The 16,656-nt window shown below is 47.4% G+C and overlaps 1 protein-coding gene across 1 annotated transcript in view; it reads right to left on the reverse strand.

Moving 5' to 3' along the window:
* Positions 1 to 16,656, reverse strand: part of ANKH (ANKH inorganic pyrophosphate transport regulator) — a 115,025-nt gene that overhangs the window by 40,811 nt on the left and 57,558 nt on the right. The window contains exons 2-4 of the mRNA XM_066579195.1: positions 13,386 to 13,602; positions 11,501 to 11,619; positions 11,235 to 11,318 (exon numbers count right to left, since the gene is read on the reverse strand). Coding sequence (XP_066435292.1) covers positions 11,235 to 11,318; positions 11,501 to 11,619; positions 13,386 to 13,602 — 420 coding nt within the window. The remainder of the gene's footprint in view (positions 1 to 11,234; positions 11,319 to 11,500; positions 11,620 to 13,385; positions 13,603 to 16,656) is intronic.

The raw sequence follows: 16,656 nt of genomic DNA on the forward strand, positions 1-16,656 counted from the left end.
CACCTCCCACAAACATTTTCTGTAGTTGCAAATAACATTTGCATAACGCGGGGAGGAACATTGGACAATCCCTCCGTACAAATGCATTTCATTTCATTGATATTTCTGGGGTGTCTTGCGTGCACAGCCCTCTTCAGGCCACAACATCTCGATAGGGTAAAGATCAGGAATCTACTATTTACAAACATAAATATTCTGTACTTTCACCCATCCTTCAGTTCGAGGACTTGTCACACGTGTCTCGACTTCAGTAAATGGTTGTATTCCCTATAAAAGAACAAATCTGAAGCATTTCTTCTTAGACCTGTTGTGCTGCTCCTCTTATGCCTCCTACAAATGTAGGAATAAATTGACAACCAGGTGTTACCATTCTTCATGTCAAAGGGGTGTGTCCCTACACTGCATACATAGAAAACAATGTATCTCTTGCATTTGCAGACTCTTTTAAAGTGTGAAGGTGCACAATGACATACAGTAACGACCATGAGCTTCAGCCCCCACACCACCAACACCTGCAGAAAACTGCCCAACTATCATTTATACTAACTCTGCACTAAGAACTCTGCATGCCTTATGCAATTTGATCAATTCAGTGTCAGCCCATACGCCATGTCCAGGCAAACCTTAACCCCTTTGTGACCACCAATATGCCTTTTTACTGTAGTCACTAATGAGCTTTAACCCCTTTAGTGGCACACCCGGAAAATCTCCAGGGCTTGCTGCACTGACCATGCAGTTAAACCCCGAAAGATTTCCGTGGACAGCTCTAGTGCTGAAATGTGCAGAGCAATGAGCGGTCATCTGAAATGTTCTGGGTTTTAATGCATGGTTGACTCATTTAAAAAACCTGCCCTGTGAGGCATGACATGGTAATAATAAGCCTGCCACTGAAGGGGGTTAAACCTGCACGTACATCTTTTTAAAGGCGGTGGTTTAGCGAACTACTGAATGCCAGGCTCCAGCTTTAACAACCAGGAAAAGAATCAGCAGTCTGACAGGGTGAGGGGGCTCCTTCTGTCACCCATCGGTGTCCTGCAGTGCGATTGCAAAGTACCAATTGAAGGCCTCCATGTCTGCCATGTAACTCAGCCGATTAGGCCCCGCCTCTGGCAGAGTCTAATATGCTACTGATTAGTAGAATGCACTACAAGTAAGGCAGTGTACTATCCTAACGAGCGAAAGATTACACGTTTGAGGGACTAAAAAAAAAAAAATAGCGTAAAAAAAAAGTTCAATAAAAAGGTTAAATTAAAAGAAACATCCAGCAAAAAAAAAAAAAAAACACACAAAATAAAAACACAACACTTAGTATTTAGAACACCCGGACAATATTATTGTGTTACTTATCGTACATTGTGAACGCTGTAAAAGTAACTTCAAAAGAAATGCAGGAATTGTTTTTTTTTTTTTTTTATTCACCTCCTAGAAAGCAATCCATAGCTCACCGATACCTCAAACGGGAACCAATTAAACTACAGAACTTCAAGAGAAGCTCTGCTGCCAGAGAGAACCACATGTTCTGGTCTTAGACTGCTTCACATCTAAGTCAGGGGCTCCTGCTACTTTCAGGGAGCATGAAAGAGGAATCCCCTGGTCGAACGGACTCTATGGTATCCAATGGGGTCAGATCGCTTTCCGCGCAGCCATCTGCCATTTTACCGGGCAAAAGTGTTGCCTGCAGCGTTTTTTTTTTAACGGTATTTTGTGCCGACTCTGCGACGGCACTTCCAAACGGAGAGTCCAGCGCAGATGTGAAAGCGGCACAAGACAGAGTTATAAGAAAGGTGCTCCAGAATTGTTGTTTTACAGGGAACACAAGTATTTACTAAACAGAATGTCAGCAGGAGCAACAGCTCCCCGAGGACCCCTTAATGCTCCGTGAAGTCCAGTTACATCATGAAGGTTCGGAGTTTGTATGGAGGGCGGTCGGGTTGATTCCACTCCATACAACATGCACACATTAGTCGTGATCAGCACTTATGCTGATCGTGGTTGGTAACCCTTTAAATGCAGTCATTGATTCAGACAGTGGCATTTAAATGCGTCAATCAGAGTTTTGGATGTCAGCAACACGCCCCCCTCGCGGTGAGAATACAGGGGGCCGTTTGGTTGCCATGGCAGCTAGGGGCCTTCCGAAGGTTTGTCATTGCAGATCGCCCATAAAGCCATACCTGCTGTGAGGCTTGATAAACTGACAGAAGGGAGCAAAAGAGTTAAAGTTCAAAGTGCTCTATGAAAATGGCAAAAAAAAAAAAGTTTAAACCAACTTTTCCTATATTTACAAAAAAAAATACAAAAACAAACATTACTGCACCCATAGAAGTCTCATCTATCAAAATAACGCATTGTTTATCCTGCACAGTGATCTAAGAAAAAAAAAAAAGCAATAAAAAGTTTCAGTGTAATCGTACCGACCCGTCCAATAAAGTGATGTCATTTTTGCTGCAGTGTGTTCACCATAGAAACAAGATCCACTCTAAAGACTGCAAAATTGTGGCGTGTTTTTTATTTCACTTTTAAAAATTTGTACATTTTTCTGTAGATTAAGTAGTACCACTGAGATCTACGGGGATGGTAAATACAAGAGTTAGGACTTGTTAAAATTGGGGAGGAAAATCTGAAAATGAAAGAAAAAAAAAAGTGCTGCATCCTTAAGGGGTTAATTTAGTTGTGTGTTTTCGGCGATTGCCATGTTGCATCACCAAAGGCCTCTTCAGCTGGAGGTCACAGGCGGCTGACCTTCCGTTCTCCTGTGAAGTGTTTTGATTCTACTAGTATTCCGGGGCTTGGATAATTGGGAGACGGTTGCGCGGCGGCGGCGGCGGCACCACTTATATATCAGTTGTGTTGGGCTACGGAAATTGTTCTGGTTTGATTGCAAAACAAAAAAACAACAAACCTTGGTCATCGTATCCTCAAGGCAAACAGACAATGTCCGGAGTGATAAAATCAGGGTCACTGAATACAGCAGAGAACAGACAAGGTAATCCGAGGGGGAGGGAAGCTGTAACCCCTGAAGCGGCTCCTGTGGCCCACAGAACGGGAGGAACCGGCTGCAGGAAATGTCGCAGTGGTTGGACGCCTCGAGCCGCAGACTGCGCTCTAATGTCAGTGTGATGATAAATATCAGGTATAAAGCTTTATTTGTTGGGAAGCGGCTCACCGGCAGATATTCTAAGGTGTGCAATAACATATCTGCTAGGAAATACTACACCGCAATACACCGGTAACGGATTCCTTACTGAAGGCCACTTCGGCAGATACCAGTGTTCATATGTCCAATAAGGCCGCCTGCACACGGCCGGGTCCAAGTCCACATGTGGGATCCCGCAGTGGAATCTGACCCGGGGCCGGCCGGTGACCCCTGCATACCTGTCTGCATTCTTCTCTGTACTGCGGATACTCCGGTGCACATGAACAGTCCAGATAATGCTGCGCCGTTGCAAGGCGATGACTCGGATCCTGCAATGATGATTGCGGAATCAGTCTTAAAATAGAGCATGCTGCGAGTTTTTTTCCCCCGCGATTGATTTCTGCTTGTGGGCAGGCAGAAGCGGCTTTACATAGGATGCTATGGCAGGTATTTGCTGCGGATGCCCGCTCTGGATTCTACTATGTAACTCTGGCCGCTTGCAGGCGCCCTAAGCAAGGCCAGACTTTACGAACCCCCTTACAAGGTAATCCAACCTGTCTTGGGCGGCTACTCGTTTTTTTTTTTTGCTGGTTTGATTATCTTCTACGCAAGAAAATGGACTTTTGTAATAAAAAAATAAAAAAAAAATCTATATTTTAACCCTTTAGCACTGCAGCACGTATAATCACATCATAGATGTGCAGGTTTGGAAGGAGAGGACCATTTCTCACAGATCACATCCGCCGCGATCAGCGCAGCATGGTACAACATTTACTCTGGTTTCCACTCGGCGGTCCAGCATTTCCCCAGACGGACCCCGCATGTTCGAGGGGCTCTGTCCGCTGCCATCATAAGATGGATCAGTTCAGCTGCTGGATTCAGTTATCCTGCCATAAAGGAACAGAACTTGTAGCGCAAATGTGAACATAGCCCGATTTATTTACATGCAACTAGAAATCTCCTTGAAGAACTTTAATCTCTTCCCAAGACGGACTTTTTCAAAATCTGGATATGAAGGTGACAGGAGGGTACAACGGTCACACAATCCCAAATATTGGCAAGAGGAAGCATCTCTGTACATATAGGTCTCTTCCATAAAACACAATGTCTGGTAAGTGGCGCCTACGGATATAGCAGTGTACTGGCGGGAAGGTCAGTCCTAATAAAAGCCACCGCTAGGCTCATCTATGGTCAGTGACCTCCAGCAACACAGAGTCAAAATGCCAACTGGAGGCCAAATGTGCCCGCAGTGCCACTATATGCATCCAGCAGCCGGGGATCTGCCACCATCCAGAATGTCTGTCCCCAATTGTCTTGTAATGTTGAACTCCAGAGCAGAACTCCAAGTTCCATCTGTTGGGAGACTACGGTCACCTGATGCAGAGAAGAGACAGGTGCCGTCTAGGTGGCTACAAGCGTCCATTCCTGCTAGAGAAGAGGCCCTCTGTATGCTGTTTCCGGAGGTTATTCCACACTAGTATGAGTAAGGCAGATCACATTGGCTCACGGCTTGTGGTCCGACACAGTGACCACCCATGTGATATCGCCTCGCAGTCCAGTAGTCATATGGCCTACGTGAGAGGTTAATACTGTAGTCTACCAGGCAGATCCGGCAGCAAAATGAGCCCATCGATGAGGCTTAGATTCAGTACTACTAACCACCACTATACTGGCAGGAAGAACTGAAAGGGTCAAGACCCAAAATTCACAGAAAAGTGAACAAGTGGGGAGAAGATTACATTCCTCTGTGTGCGCCAGGCATGCCGGAGGTCAACTCATCTGTCTACATAGGCCGACCTTGTGAATCTGGAACAGATAGGATAGAAGAAGGGATGTGGATGTAAACGCCACATTAACCCCTTAGTGACAGACAAGACACCTTCTTACTGACCTCCCTAATGGGCCTCCATGTCTGCCATGTAAGGGTGCCTGCACACGAGCAGAATTTCAAGCGCGTGATTTTAGGCACATAATCCGCCCCAGACCGCAGCCAATATACTCCTATGAGGATCCGCAGTTGTCCCCAGACGGACGGATGTGTATCGCGTTTTTTCACGCGAGTGAAAAAATCTGCGACCTGTTCTAATTTTGGTCGGATCATGCGCGTGAAGCCTCCAATACAAGTGAATGGGTGCGTTTTTTCACGCAGTACATCTGGAGTGCAGCTGCGGATGGAGTCACTGGTTGCTATGACTACAGGAAGTAGGCATGGTAGGAGGCGTCCCAACACACAGCACAGAGCTTCACAGGCACATTTCAACTGCAGATCTGTCCTTTCAGTCCCCTCATCTACCAGAGAGCAGCCAGCAGACACCAGCCAGGGTGCACCCAGTACCTCCTTTTTTTCCTGGGGGGCTCTTCCTCCTCCGTTACCGCAGTACGTCCGAAAAAAGTTACATGGATCAACCATGCCCACAAAGACATCTGCTCACCGGGTGAAAGCATGTTGCCAGAATAATTTAACGGTGCTCACACAAGCAAGAGGGACAGAACGGAGTCTGGGTGTTGGTTTTTAAGCTGTTTTCCAGGGAATGGGCAGTTCTCTAGGGGTTGGGTTTACAATAAGGGTGTATTCCGGATTTTTCTGCGCGTTTTTTTCCGCCACACATCCGCGTATATCCGCGCGTGATTTTTCACGCATCCGCACCTATCCGCAAGCACATTTAGGTACCATACGCGCGTGAAAATCCGCGAGTGGAATCCGGAACGCTCGTGTGCAGGCGGCCTAACTCAGACTCTGCCAGAGGTAGGTACTAACAGCCCAACAAACTGCTGTCATAGGCTTAGTAGAATGCCCTACATAAGTAATGCAGTGTACTATCCTAGCAATCGAACCATTGCATCTTCTAGGCCCCTTCAAAAAAGTTCAATACAAAAAGAGAAAGAAAAAAAAAATCTACATTTTTCCCCATGAAAAGCTTATTAACCCCTTAAGGACATGGCCTATTTTGGGCTTAAGGACGCAACAGTTTTTAGCACATTTTCATCTCCATTTTCAAAAGCCATAACTTTACCTTTCTGTGACTTTTAAATTTCTGTGTACGGCGCTCTGTGAGGGCTTATTTTTTGCGAGACGAGCTGTAGTTTTTATTGGTACCATTTTGGGGTACATATGGCTTTTTTGATCGCTTCTTGCGCTTTTTTGGAGGCAAAATGCTAAAATTTTGCATTTTGCCTCAGTTTTTGAGCATTTTTTTTACGCTTTTTGCCGTGCAGGATAAAAAGCATGTGCAACTTATTATACACGTTGTTACGGACACGCCGATATCAAATATGTGGGGCTTCATTTTTTTTTGACAAATGTAAGAAAAAGCATCTAAAAAGGTTTGTTTTTTTTACATTTTTTTTGTATACCATTTGTGTCCCTATGGGGGACTTACACTGCAGCACTGATGATCACTGTGATAAGGGCATTGCAGGACTTTTGTCCTGCACTGCCTTATCGCTTATTGCAGCGATCACAGGCACTAGCAATACAGGACGCCAGTATCTGGCATCTTGTTGCTATGGCAACTAGCTGGGCTCTCTGTGATTATATTGCGAGAGCCTGACAACGTCACAGAGGAAGCGCACTCCCTCTGTGAACCCTTCCCATGCAGCGATCTACATAGATTGCGGCAGGGAAGGGGTTAACAGCGGGGGGCACATCTCCAATGCAACTCCGCTGTTGCAGTGGGAGGCTGGCTATCACTGATAGCCGGCTCCCGCTGCCGGACTTAAGTTTATGCCCTGTTGCGGAAAGTACCCCGCTGCCAGGACGTAAACTTTCGCCCTGGAGCAGGAAGGGGTTAAATAGATAAAACACCCCAAAAATTTGATTTAGTTATTTATCACGCATGGCAATCCAAGCAATCGAGAAGCCAAACGTACCTCAAACTGGAACCGATAAAAACTACAACACTTCCTGCAAAAAACAAGCCCTCGCAGAGCCCGCTGCAGAGAAATGAAGAGGTTCTGGGTCTCAGAAATTGTTTGTATTGTGCAAAAGTAGTAAAAAGAAAGACATCCGTATAAACCTGGTATCACAGTAATCATCATACAACACATTATATATACCACAGAGAGGGCCACTGAAAGATACAACTTGCTCTCCCCTCCCCCCAAAAAAGCAACCTTTAATACAATTATGTCAAAATAACCAGCCTTTTCAGCTTTGGGGCACCCTGGTAGAAAATTTACCAGAAGCGGGTGTAAGCAGGGCTTGTCACAATGTGTGATTTAACCACTGATATTCCAGGCACCCAGTCATCACCTGACCAGCGGCGCGGCACTCACTAGAAGCCACCAGGCGCCCGGTGAAGTCAGTGCAGAGAGAAAAAGACTTTGGAGGTGAGGAAGAGCGCGCCATCTTCTGAAGCCAGCTCCGGAAGTGCAGCTGATTAGCGACATAATCCACACTTTTTTTGTGGAAATACTGTGGAAATTTTCCATTGTGAAAAATCCACAGAATTTGGGCTACATGTAGGCATACTGAGGGCGGAGCCCGTGGGGCCGATCTGCTGCAGAAAGTCTGCCTCAAAACCCGCACCATTAGGCGCAGGTTTTGAGATAGGTTTTATCGCGTATTTTGTGTGCGGAGTTCACCCCCCCCCCCCCATTAAGATGAGAACTCTGCAGCGGAAATGGCGATAAAAAGCGACATTCTGGGTTTTGTGAGGATTTTTTCCCAGACGCTATTTTCAAACTCTCATAAATGTTGCGGCTACTGTAAATGCCGCTGAATGTCTGTGCGGAGGGTCAATATGAAAATTCCACGGCAAATCTGCTCGGTGTGAACGGAGCCTAAAGGGCTTTTCTAGGCAGCATTTGCTGGGATACACAGGGGTCGGAGCAGAAGCGCTGCGCCCATCCCCGTGTAGTGCGCCTGTAGTGGCCGGCGCAGCTCTCATTGAAATCAATGGGAGCTGTGCTTGTAATTGCAGACTGGGGTCCCATTCATTTTATTGAGAGTTGCGCCTGCAATTACAAGAGCCGGCCACTATACAGGGGTCGGAGTAGTGCTTCCACTCAGACAGTGGTGTATCCCAGTAGGCGCTGCATGGAAAACCCATTTAACTTCAGATGGCTGATCGGCAGCCTGGGAGCCGCGGCACGCCGGTTGGGAATCACTGAGCTATGTCAATGAGTTATGGCTCTGGCAAGGCAACAATGAAAATTACCTGACTCATAAGGTAAAAAAATAGGCTTGTTACTAAGGGGTTAATAATAACCAGACTTGTAAATATTCATTGTGATCTAATCAAGAGCAAAATAAAATCCTCCCATTTATGGCTGGGAGGGATAGATGAAAATCACAGCGCAAGTATTGACTCTTTTCTGCCCAAAGACACTGATTGATTCCCGCAGTTCTTCTACAGGTTGGTGGACTTCGGCCAGAGGCCATAAAGATAGGCAAGAAGTGTGAGAGTGATTAACACAAGATCCATGAAGATAATCATTAACCGCATCAGACCTTCCCCTCATTAAATAATACTGCTCCCATACCTCTGTATGGTAAAGGTGGACGGCTACCTCTCACACCATTTATATATGGAGCCAGTGTGCAGAAAGTGTTCAGTAAGAACATTCAAAGCAGCCATGGTGAACCCAGAAGAGATGTTGCACTGTACCTGGCCAACCCCATGCACTAGTACCATCTGCATACACGTCGTTGCACTGTACCTGGCCATCCCCATGCACTAGTACCATCTGCATACACGTCGTGGCACTGTACCTGGCCAACACCATGCACTAGTACCACCTGCATACACGTCGTTGCACTGTACCTGGCTATCCCCATGCACTAGTTCTATCTGCATACACACCGTTGCAATGTATCCTGCCCATCCCCACACACACTGTTGCACTGTACCCTGCCCGTCCCCATGCACTAGTTCTACCTGCATACATGTCGTTGCACTGTACCCTGGCCATTTCCATGCACTAGTTCTACCTGCGCGCGCACACGCACGCACACAATTGCACTGTACCCTGCCCATCCCAATGCACTAGTTCTATCTGCATACACATTGTTGCACTGTACCCTGCCCATTCCCATGCACTAGTTCTATTTGCATACACGCCATTTCACTGTACCCTGCCCATCCCAATGCACTAGTTCTATCTGCATACACATCGTTGCACTGTACCCTGCCCATTCCCATGCACTAGTTCTATCTGCATACACATTGTTGCACTGTACCCTGCCCATCCTCAAGGACTAGTTCTATCTGCATAAAGTCATTGCACTATACCCTGGTCATCCCCATGCACACCATTGCACTGTACCCTGGCCATCCCCATGCACTAGTTCTATCTGCATATACACCGTTGCACTGTACCCTGCCCATACACTAGTTCTACCTGCATACACGCTGTTGCACTGTATCCTGGCCATCCCCATGCACTAGTTCTTTTTCCACATACGCTGTTGCACTGTACTCTGCTCATACCCATGCACTAGTTCTATCTCCACTCACGCCAGTGCACTGTACCCTGGCCATTCCTATACACTAGTTCTGTCTCCACTCACGCCATTGCATTGTACTCTGCTCATACCCATGCATTAGTTCTACCTGCATACACACCGTTGTACTGTACCCTGCCCATCCCCATGCACTAGTTCTATCTCTACTCACGCCGTTACAATATACCTGAGCCATCCCCATGCACTAGTTCTATCTCTACTCACACCGTTGCAATATACCCGAGCCATCCCCATGCACTAGTTCTACCTCCACTCACGCCAGTTCTGAAGGCAGGAAAGAAAAGTATTGTGTCACTTATGTTGAAGCGGTCTTTGAGCAACCTCCCTGTGGGGGATGGATAATGGAAGTACAGCGGAGAGCCAGGAAAGTAATCCTAACCAACAGCCTCAATGCATCTCACTGTCTGAATCTCAAGGTCCCATTGCTGATCTTAACCCCTTAATGACACGGCCTATTTTGGTCGTAAGTGCGCAATAATTTGAGGGGGGATTTTCATCTCCACTCTTCACGAGCCATAACTATTTTTTTGTCCACATGGCCATATGAGGGCTTGTTTTTGCGTGGCGAGATGCAATACCACCAAATATGTAGGTTGTTTTTTTTATTTATATTTTTACGACAAAGGTCAAAGTGCACAAAGCGGGTTTTTGCAAATTTTTTTTTTTAATCTACTTCTGGCTTTGGCGCAAAAAAATTGCATTAAGATCTGCAAGTGTGTTTACCAAAAAATGCTGTGTGAAGCCGCCCTTGGGGTGAACCTCCTGCGCTACCCATCATGTAGCCTTACTTCCAGGCTTTCCAACAAATGACAAATGTAACAGCTTCACATCCGCATCTTAGTCTCCCAGCCGGTCACTTCATGTTCTACAACACTTTCAAATTGAATTTCGAGAAGGGGACACCTTCATTAACTAATGATCTTCTCGAAATAGTAGACTGCTGGTGAGGTCTGTTGGCTCCTAAAAGGGGTTTCACACCAATTAAAATAGCTTCACAGCCCCTCTGTCCTTCCTGGTTGCTGCAGCCAATCACTGGCTAAAGAATGTCACTGATGTAGTTAGTGATTGGCTGCAGCAGTCACATGTCCTAGCCAGCAGCAACCAGGGAGGACAGAGGGGCTGTGAAGCAATTGGAAAACCCCTTTAAGTTGTCTATAGACCTTAAACAGCTGTCAGTCGACACTCACCCCCAAGGACTTATTAGGTGTGTATGGTGCTGTCATCTGACAACAGTTGCCGGGGGAAAAAAATGGGTTAGACATCTTGCATTTCAATAATCCCAATATTTTAAGGAAAATTGGCCACACTAAGAGGCATCTGGCAGCGGCCTACTACCCTGGCCCCATGCATGTGTACAAGTTCATCTGCTCATTTGGCCAATAGCCAAGGTGTATGGTAAGCTTTAAGCTATGACATAAATAATGCCCTTAATTGAATACACACTTGCATGTGCTATGACATCAGAGATGACCTGAATACAACATCCTCATCTCTGCTATGACATCAGAGATCGGTGCTAGATCATTAGGAATGAGTTCAATATGACAACCACCTGTCCGATGACATCAGAACTGTGCATGACATCACAGTGAAGCTAAACATAGTAATCACACCTATGTTATGACATATACGCACCTGTGCTATGACATCGGAGATGGAAGCACATCCAACCAGAAAGCTGTATTTGTGCTTCAGTAGAATGCCGGCATGGGTCCAAGCCTTCAAGAAAAAATAATCATTAGATCATAGATTGATACAATACCGCACAAAACGTCCTCCCAAAACGATCAATATTTATCATCTAAAGCCAGAATGTTCCACGGGTGTACGGCCAATCTCAAGGCTGCTACAATGTAACGGAACTCATTACATAGTCCTTCATAGGATCCAACATTGCTCACCATGGCGTCCATGAAGGGGAACGCCGCCAGGTACAGGAAGGCCTTCCGGGTTTTGCTCCCCACAGACTCGTCCACATGGTGCAGCTTGTTAATGATATAATAGCCCAGGTCGCTGTATGCTGCGAAGGCAGAGAAGAGATTACAAGAAACAGACCAACATGAAACAGGACAGACGGACAGGGTTCAGGACAGACATTATGTAGTTGTGGTCGGACCGTCTAGCAGCAAAGGGTTCGTGTTTTAAGACGAGAACCCTCAAAAAGTGACTAGAAGTAATAGTATGTACTGAAGGACTAAACAAAACGTGTAATAGTAATGACATCCAATGACCAGACCCTAGACCGACGGGTGCATCAAGTCTGTACGTTGTCCGCATGCCAGATGTAAAGCAGTGAACGACCGGGGGGGTGTCAAACGCACTGTCACCAAGGGCCACATCAGCCTTATGATTGCCTTCATAGTGGCCCCAGTAGTAACAGTGTCCCCCATATTGGTGGCCCCAGGAGTAACACTATCCCCCGTATTGGTGGTCCCAGGAGTAACACTGTCCCCCATATTGGTGGCCCCAGAAGTAACACTGTCCCCCATATTGGTGGCCCCAGGAGTAACACTGTCCCCCATATTGGTGGCCCCAGGAGTAACACTGTCCCCCATATTGGTGGCCCCAGTAGTAAAAGTGCCCCCCAAAGTGGCTCCAGCAGTAATGGTGTCCCCTATATTAGCCGCAGTAGTAATAAGTGACCCTATTAGTAGTCCCAGTAGTAACAGCGCCCCCTATAGGCATCTGCTTATTCAGCATCCCTACAGGCATTCCACTTAGGTAGCTTGCAGCTCGGCTCCCGCGGCGGCAGTGCAGAGTCTGTGACCCCCTGACTTTCCCTTCGGCATCTGTGCTGTGTACAGGATGGCACATGCGGACTCCGGGGATCGGGGGTCATCAGACTCTGCACTGCTGCAGTGAGTGTTAGCTCGCTGCACGGCCGGCAGGCCCCATAAGATGAGGTGGTGGTCCGGCGTCAGCCCGCGGGTCCTGTGTGACATGTGTGCACTGGAGGGGGCTGAGCTCAGTAAGGATAATATATCTAATATTTATACATGTCTGCCCTCGTGTGTATACAGGCTCGTGTCCGCGGGCGTATGTGTAGAGCGCTGCGGGTATCCCTGCAGCCGTTTACACATTACACAGCCGTACACCCTGCCGGCAGAGAGATACAGCGGGGTGTGTTTATTCCTGGTGCGCATGGACACGCCGGTCTGCATGGAGCAATGAAGGGCCACGGACTTTCACTGACTCCATTCACCATGTATCACATGGCGTGATACGCAATGAAAACACGGTGGTGGATATGAGCCCTTATGTAACTACACACCAGGTCTCACGCTCATCACCACAGCATCTACAGGATGGGCCACACAAAACTAGGCCGGCTCCACATTCATGAAGGCCGTCTACAGCAAAATCTGTCTTTGTTGCCCATGGCAACCAATCACAGCACAGCTCTCATTTCTTACACAGCTGAGGTACAATGAAAGCTGCGCTGTGATTGGTTGTTATATACTATACCGCTGAGGTAACATGAAAGCTGCGCCGTGATTGGTTGTTATATACTATACCGCTGAGGTAACATGAAAGCTGCGCCGTGATTGGTTGTTATATATTATACCGCTGAGGTAACATGAAAGCAGCGCTGTGATTGGTTGCTATGGATTTTCTGTCGGCCAGCTTCCATAACAGTGCGGCGCTCGGCTCATTCTTGTGGCCACCTTGTATGTTCCAGGACTGAGAGTCAAAATCTTTTTGAAAGCCCAATTTTCACTACCCCATCCCTGCGCTTCTAGCGGCGTGCGATGCAGCGGTCTATCAGCAAAAGTGTAGAGTACATACCGATGAGCGTGTGAAAGACGGCGGCAACGACGCCAGCGACCACCATACACAGCACGGCCTTCCGTCGGTCCTTCTTACTGTTCACAAACACAAGTCCTACATTCTTGAAGTCGCTCATAGGACCCGTGAAGAACTTCATGAGGGAGTATGCCAGTCCATAGCTGGCCAGCATCTCGATGGCATCCTCTTTAACCGCAGCGATCCCCCGATTTAACGCCTGTGAAGACAGCAAAGCAGACATCAGAGCTGAGCGGTAGAGCATGGAGAGCAGCGGGCAGACGGGACTTAATGAACGTCCGCCATTCTTAGAAGATCAAGAGATTTATGCCAAATTTAGAAAAGTGGCGATTATGGAATGATGGTCCCTATTTTACGGTCACCGCACTGCGTCTACAGCAGCATGTGACTTATTCTACCATGTCCAGCCGCTCCTTAGCACAGTGTTCCCCAACTCCAGTCCTCAGGGACCGCCAACAGGTCATGTTTTCAGGATTTCCTCAGTGTTGCACAAGTGATGCAATTATGGTCAGTGCCTCAGACATTGCCACAGGTGTTCTTACCATAGGATATCCTGAAAACATGACCTGTTGGTGGTCCCTGAGGACTGGAGTTGGGGACCCCTGCCTTAGCAGACTGCTGGTATTGTGGATCGGCAAATACGGCACTCTTCATAGAAGTGTCGCAAACGCTCCCATCTTTTAACTACATCCTAAAGCAGAAAATGTGCGCCAATGTACAAATTGTCCAAAGCCGCCTGTACACAAACAGATTGGCAGTGCGCAATTGGCACCAGGCAACTGCACCGCGGTACCGGAGCAAATACTGTTCATATCGCTTCTTCCTGCACACAAGCGGAAACAAATTGCAATTTGCGAGAGTGGAGGAAAATCCGCAGCATATTCTCTTTTTGTGCGGTGCCCGCATGGACAGCTTCCACTGAAGTCAATGGAAGCCATCTGACCTGCGGCCCGTCTGCAATTAATATTGTTGACAGGTCGCAGATTCCGTGCCACCACCTAGCGACGGCACAGAAAAAAATAATAAAAAAATCTGTACTGTGTATGTCCGACCGCAAGCCGCCGTGTCCAGATTCTGAAAAAGAGTACCAGGTACGCGTGCATGCCGCAGCGGTTAGTGTTGGATTCCGCTGTGGGCTCCGGCATGTGGGCATCCGACCCGTTCATGTGTGGGCGGCCTGAAGAGAAGCAGGAAAGGTTGTGCAACTTCTGATGGGACTGTGAATTAAGGACTTTTTCTCATTTTTAAGGAAAAAAGTGCTGCCCGTCCACTTTTCACCACCGTATGTAACGGGGCGAAATAACTTAGCTTACGGAAAATAAAAATAAGTGGACTAAATGTGCAATTCAGTGGGCGCCAAAAGCCCCCAACAACACGGTCGCTGCGTCGGTCATGTAGGCAACACAATCCGACCGTATCAACTGAGCCCAAGAAATTGCTTTCCCATTGAAATGTGCCGCTATCTATCATCAAGTACTAAACGGTGCGGCCTACGCGATATAATTACTCCGTACCGCGTCAGTCAGTAAACCTCCTGTCACTATGGAGGATTCTAGACAGACAATACTCCAATCCCGGAGGAAACACATCATACAGAACAATGACGGGAGTCTAGACAGACGGCACAATGGAAGACGAGGATTGATTTTCTTCTGACTGTTGAGCACCTTCCGAATACCAGAATGGATGCCGAATATATTAGAATGGATGCCGCATATATTAGAACGGATGCCGAATATATTAGAACGGATGCCAAATATATTAGAATGGATGCCGCTCGTCTGACTTTTTTTTTTTTTTTAAAAGGAAAATGTGTTAAGGATACTGATTCTCACCAATCATCAGTGCGGCTGTGCAAGGTGTCTAATGAATGCGCCTATATAGTTAAAGTATACCTCTGGTATTGTGATTTATCACACCTTCAGCCATCTATTATGCATCATTGTTCAAGCCCACAGGCGGGCACCTGCTATACGGAACCAGACTGAGCGCGCACAGGCGGGCACCTGCTATACAGAACCAGACTAAGCGCGCACAGGCGGGCACCTGCTATACAGAACCAGACTGAGCGCGCACAGGCGGGCACCTGCTATACAAAACCAGACTGAGCGTGCACAGGCGGGCACCTGCTATACAAAACCAGACTGAGCGTGCACAGGCGGGCACCTGCTATACAAAACCAGACTGAGCGTGCACAGGCGGGCACCTGCTATACAAAACCAGACTGAGCGCGCACAGGCGGGCACCTGCTATTACGACGGAACCAGACTGAGCGCGCACAGGCGGGCACCTGCTATTACGACGGAACCAGACTGGGCGCGCACAGGCGGGCATCTGCTATACGGAACCAGACTGAGCGCGCACAGGCAGGCACCTGCTATACAGAACCAGACTGAGCATACAGGCGGGCACCTGCTATACAGAACCAGACTGAGCATACAGGCGGGCACATGTTATATGGAACCAGACTGAGCATACAGGCGGGCATATGTTATATGGAACCAGACTGAGCATACAGGCGGGCATCTACTATACAGAACCAGATATAGAAGAATTACCTCACCAACTGCCCTTCGCTTTGGGCTTTCCATGTCTCCATACAATATTAAAGGGGTTACCAGACAACATGCCTTTAATAGGCCTGTCTGTAGTAAAATAAGCAGAGCTGTACTTACCCCTCTGCTGCTAAATGGGATCCAGCGCTGCAGTCCCGCTGTGGTCCCGCTGTTTGTCTGCAGCAGTCATCTGTCTTTCGGTGATGGCTGCTGTTACAACAATCAGCGGCTCCAACATCCCGTTCCCAAACTCCTGGCATCATGGCACTCTGATTGTGAGCTCCCATGCCGAAGAAAGAGCCAAGATGCCATTTTCGTTTTTCATCCCTGCCTTCCAAGGGCCATAACGCATTTTTCCATCAATATAGTTATACGAGCGCTTGTTTTTGGGGGGATAAGTTGTACTTTTTGATGGCATTTAATGTACCATAAACTTTTTAAACACCTGAATGCTTTCACTTTGCTTCGGTTCCCTTCAGCTTTGTACTGGAACAACTAGCACAGCGGACCGCGCCATTCATTACAGTTAAAGAAATACAAAGAAACAGAAGCAAAACGGAAAATACAAGTTTTTGAAAACTCACTGAAATCAATGGGGGAGCAGAGAAACGGAACCGAGAGAAGCCCGAAGATGCAAATGTTCCCCGGCCCGTACAGAAGAGTTGGGAGGTTTTCTCCTCCCGTATTACCCAGCGGTG

Source organism: Eleutherodactylus coqui, chromosome 9, assembly GCF_035609145.1.
Source record: "Eleutherodactylus coqui strain aEleCoq1 chromosome 9, aEleCoq1.hap1, whole genome shotgun sequence".
In the NCBI taxonomy this organism is placed as follows: domain Eukaryota; kingdom Metazoa; phylum Chordata; class Amphibia; order Anura; family Eleutherodactylidae; genus Eleutherodactylus; species Eleutherodactylus coqui.